This window comes from Carassius gibelio, chromosome A1 (genome assembly GCF_023724105.1).
Source record: "Carassius gibelio isolate Cgi1373 ecotype wild population from Czech Republic chromosome A1, carGib1.2-hapl.c, whole genome shotgun sequence".
Taxonomy (NCBI): Eukaryota; Metazoa; Chordata; class Actinopteri; order Cypriniformes; family Cyprinidae; genus Carassius; species Carassius gibelio.
Window position 1 is genome coordinate 3,054,815 of NC_068371.1, and position 5,000 is coordinate 3,059,814.

The window sequence follows — 5,000 nt, forward strand, 5'->3', positions numbered from 1 at the left end:
ATCTATTATGTTGAATACATAATTGTATTATGCATTTTTTATTATTATTATTAATGAAGGATATTCGTGCCTATTAATGTGTTTAGATTTAGAAATTATAGTTTTTCTTTTGAATTGAAAAAGTCACATTAGACCTTTTTTGTTGAATTCTCATAATAATTCATTGGGTTGTCATTATTTCAATAATCCACTGAATTAGATGCACATGTTTGATCTTTACAGTCAGTACAGCTGGATGAACCAAAAACTGTGTCCTCCTTTATTTTTAGGCTTCAAAGCTTCAAAATGTTATTATTTTAAAGGTGTGGAGGGTTTTCTTTTCTATACCCGCTGCATGTAAATCTTAGCATAATAAAGTTACTCTTTCTCCAGTAGTTTAGACATTGATTCTTCATGTGAAGTGCTTAATCTGTGCTGTATAGAAGCAACGGCCAATCAGGATCCTCTACAAACACGAGGAAGTCCGCTTGATGGTTGATGACTTTGCTGCCAAGTAATCAGACAGATATAAGCTTGAAGAGTAGAAGGCAGTAGAAAAGCAGATTATATTGTTATTAATGGAAATAGGAATTTACTGGGGCATCCTGAAGGAAAGTTCAGATTAATTTGAAATCTGTTATGATATTTTGCATCTTTAGATCTTTGCAACCTGTTTTCTTTCTGTTTATCTTGTGCTAATTAGCCAAGAAGCCTAACTTAGCATGTAACTTAGCCTAGCAGAAGCATTTCTGGAATTGGTCCAAAAATGTCAAATATATAATTGTTTTTTGTGAAATGAAAGCGTGTAGCCGCTTTGATCTCTCTCTCTCTCTCTCTCTCTCTCTTGTCCTCTTTTCTCCAGCTTCAACTTACTTCAACAATGCATTTGAACTGTTCATGCACTTCATCATTAGTCTGCAAAAAATACTGCTTATCAGGAATCATAACGCTAAAAGGATCTAATACATTCTAGGGCAAAGTGAATGCAGTCATATATTGATATGATTATTATTATATCATTAATATCATTAATACTTTTTTATTTTTAGGTATTATATATATATATAAAAATTTAAAAACATAATATTTATTTAATTAATTTATTTGTTCATATATAATGATAGTTGCAATAAGGGAATGATAAGGAAGTTCTTGATTCTGAATCTGCTTAATTCCAGCTTAGTAACAATTCTGTGAACAGTATTTGGAAAACCAGTCATGAGAGAATTCCAGATTTCTACAGAACAGCGATAATACATTTAAAATCATTTGAACTTTTTCAGCTGATGCTCTGATGCGAATATTGAAAATCGTATCACTGTTTTCCATCCCATAAAAATTGCAGACATTCCAAAACGTCCAGATTTATTGTTACATTATTTTTTTTAACTTCAGACTGTTTTTGAATAAGAAAGATTCTAAGTTCATCTGACCTCAGTTTCAGCTTGTTTACTCTGTGCAGTCTTCCTCTGCCTAATTTCCTCTCTTCCTGCTTCCACTTTTCTCTTCCACTTCTTCTCTTTTCCTCTCCGCTTCCCGCTGGTCATGGACTCAACAGTATCTCCTTCTGCAGACTCCACTGATGTTCACAGAGCAGATGCAGCAGGACGTCATCATGGTGCTCAAGTTCCCGTCCAACTCTCCTGTCACCCATGTGTCCGCCAACACACAGCCAGGCCTGACCAACCCAGCGGTCATCACGGTCACTGCCAACCGCCTCTTCGCCGTCAACAAGTGGCACGGCCTCAGTGGTGAGCAACAGCGCTCAGACAGAGATGTGATGAATGAGGAGTAATGGTGTGATGAGCACAATCTCACGATATTATAACGCGACAGAACGCTGTCTCCTGATATCATCGCAACTGTAAATGTGATATTGATTTTAAGTTGATATTGGGTTAAATTTTAGACACTGCAGAACTGTCTCGAGGAACGCACAGTGCTGATTCGTTACTGAGTGATTCTGCGGTTTGAACGAATCAAGTGAGTCAATGATTCAGTGAATCAGTCATTTGATTCATTTCTGAATCGGTCAGTCGCATGAATCACTCGTTAATTGAATTTTGGATTTCAATATTTATTTTGAATACCCATTTACTATCATTATTTATTCAACTTTGAATCAGAATATTTCTTTCTAAAGCTGCTTCTTGTAGTCTCTATTCAGTGCTTTACGGATGCTAAAGTTAAAACATTTTTTTTTTTTAAACTTCAAAATTTGTTGGCTTTCAGACAAATACAATTTCTTAAAATATCAGTGTTAAAATTCTTAAAAAGTGTTAAAATATCTCATCTCGTGATCAAATGTGACACTTCCTCTGCCTTGCATTCAGCTTCCTGTCTTCCTCCATTAACCATCCTCTTATTATTATTATTGATCTTTTTATTATTATTTGATATAATTTTTATCTCTCTTTTTATGTGATGGTTTTATTCTCAAAAATAATTTTTTTAACAATTTAGATGAAGTTGTTGCCGTCACAATGAGCATGAATGAGTTCATGAATGTCAGGTTCACACCAGACAATTTAAGCCATGATTTTGCTTTCTTAAACACATTATGGCAAGCAATGAACTGTAAATGTAGAGTCGTGCAAGAAGTTAAAAACCACTCATCTAAACACACTGAATATATTCAAAGAGTTCAATAAAGGCATTTACATTTCAAGCAAATTTATGATAATTCTGTCATTCCATTTAAATCCAATAGAATACTTCATCATTTGTAAAAATGTATGATTTTTGACACTTATAACATAATACTTATAAGTTATTTAAGCAAAATCAGATTTTTCTCTGCATGCATGTTTACCTACGTGTCGATATCAAAACTGGATCAAAATTGTACATAAATGCTGACACGTTTTTATCATTTATTGCTTTATTGTTCTGTTCTTTGTTCAGGTGTTATTATCATCTGTCTGCTGTAGTAAATGACTGAGCTCTATGAATAACTATTTCTCATCTGTCCTCTCTCTTTCTCTCAGGTCATCAGAGCGCTTCTGTGCAAGACCAGCAGTACCAGTTACCAGTTGAGATTGACCCTGTGATAGGTCTGTGGCTTGTCAATCATCAGTAGAGTGATTTGTGATTGGCTGTTGTGTGTTGCGAGGGCCCGGCCCTTGGGAAGGAGATGAGTGCAGTTTTTCAGCTTCAGATCAGCATTTGCATGCAAATTGGAAAGCAATGAGCTGTGGCTTTGCCTGTACATCACCAGCCCTCTCTCTCTTTCTCTCTCTCTCTTGTTCGTTCTGTGTCTCTCTGCCCTGTCAGACTGAATGAATATGAATGGTGTAATAATGTCTGACAGGACAGCATGTCCTCCTCTCATCCCTCCGACCTGTTGATGAGGGAAGATGTGTGATAACATACGGCTAAAGCCTTTCTCTCCTCCTACGCCTCTTATATCTCAGCTCTCCTGCTTTTCTTATTATTATAGAGTTTCATATGTCTCGCCTAATTTATGTTTGTCACTTCATGGACGCCATCTGTGTGTGTCCTCGTCCCACTTACCTGTACACTCTCTCTCTCTCTCTCTCTCACTCGCTCACTCTCTCTCGATCGCTCACACACACACTCTCACACTCTCTCTCTCTCTCACACACACTCTCTCACTCTCTCTCTCTCTCGCTCGCTCACACACACTCTCTCTCACTCTCACACTCTCACTCTCTTTCTCTCTCACACACACTCTCTCACTCACTCTCTCTCACTCTCTCAATCTCTCACTCTCACACACTATATCACTCTCTCACTCTCTCTCACACATTCTCTCTCTCTCACTCTCTCGCTCGCTCACACACACTCTCTCTCACTCTCACACTCTCACTCTCTTTCTCTCTCACACACACACACTCTCACTCTCACTCACTCTCTCTCTCTCAATCTCTCACTCTCACACACTATCTCGCTCTCTCTCTCACTCTCTCTCTCTAACTCTCACACACTCTCACTCTCTCTCACACATTCTCTCTCTCACTCTCACTCGCTCTCTCACTCTCACACACTCTCTCACTCTCTTCTCTAACTCTCACACACTCTCTCACTCACTCTCACTCTCACACACTCTCACTCTCTCTCACTCTCCCTCTCACTCTCTCTCACTCTCACACACTCTCTCTCTCTCTCTCGCATGTTATTCTATAAAGTCAAATTGTGAGGGGAAAAATAAATAAATTGTGACTTCATATCATGCGATTCTGACTTTATAACTCACACTCATGCAATTATGAGCTTATAACACACAATTCTGAGAAAAAAGTCAGACCTGCAAGACCTGTAATCTTGTTACTGCAGAGAGAAAAAAAATAGAATTGTGAGATACAAAAAACAACAACAACAAATCTCACTCCCGCTCTGTGACTGTCCTTCCTTCTCGATCTTTTTCTAAGCTGTTTATGTTTCTCTCCACTTTACCCAATCCTTTTCTAAGCTGGAAACTGTGTTTGTACTTTTCTAACACGTGACTCTCGCTCTGTTTTCAGCCAATAATGTGGGTCTTCACAGAAGACAGATCTCAGATCTGTTAGATCAGAGCATCCAGGTAAATGCTCAGTGTTTTACCATCACAGCTGACAACCGCTTCATCCTGCTGTGTGGCTTCTGGGACAAGAGCTTCCGCGTCTATTCCACTGATACAGGTGACCTCCTTGAATAATAAAGGCAAACATCATTATAAATACACCCTGTGCGTGCCTGCATCCCATGCACCCTCGCTGCAGTACGTGGCCTCAGCTCCTGTGTTCTGTGTTTGTGTGCTAACAGGGAAACTCACACAGATTGTGTTCGGTCATCTTGATGTGGTGACCTGTCTGGCGCGCTCGGAGTCATACATCGGCGGAGACTGTTACGTTCTGTCTGGCTCCAGAGACGCCACATTACTGCTCTGGTACTGGAACGGCAAGCACAGCAGCATCGGGGAGAACCCTGGGAGTAAGTTATAAATGTTAAGCCACATGCAAACCCAAAATACTGATCATGTGTATCACTTTTATTTCCTGGGAAAGAGCAAACTCCTTTTG

General features: G+C 38.9%; 1 protein-coding gene across 4 annotated transcripts in view; it reads left to right on the forward strand.

Annotated features, from left to right (window-relative positions):
- The window catches only part of LOC127954165 (lipopolysaccharide-responsive and beige-like anchor protein), a 147,831-nt gene that overhangs the window by 135,315 nt on the left and 7,516 nt on the right, over nucleotides 1-5,000 (forward strand). For all 4 annotated transcript variants that reach the window (XM_052553389.1, XM_052553375.1, XM_052553382.1 and 1 more), the window contains exons 49-52: nucleotides 1,553-1,730; nucleotides 2,967-3,032; nucleotides 4,464-4,619; nucleotides 4,744-4,911. In XM_052553389.1, coding sequence (XP_052409349.1) covers nucleotides 1,553-1,730; nucleotides 2,967-3,032; nucleotides 4,464-4,619; nucleotides 4,744-4,911 — 568 coding nt within the window. The remainder of the gene's footprint in view (nucleotides 1-1,552; nucleotides 1,731-2,966; nucleotides 3,033-4,463; nucleotides 4,620-4,743; nucleotides 4,912-5,000) is intronic.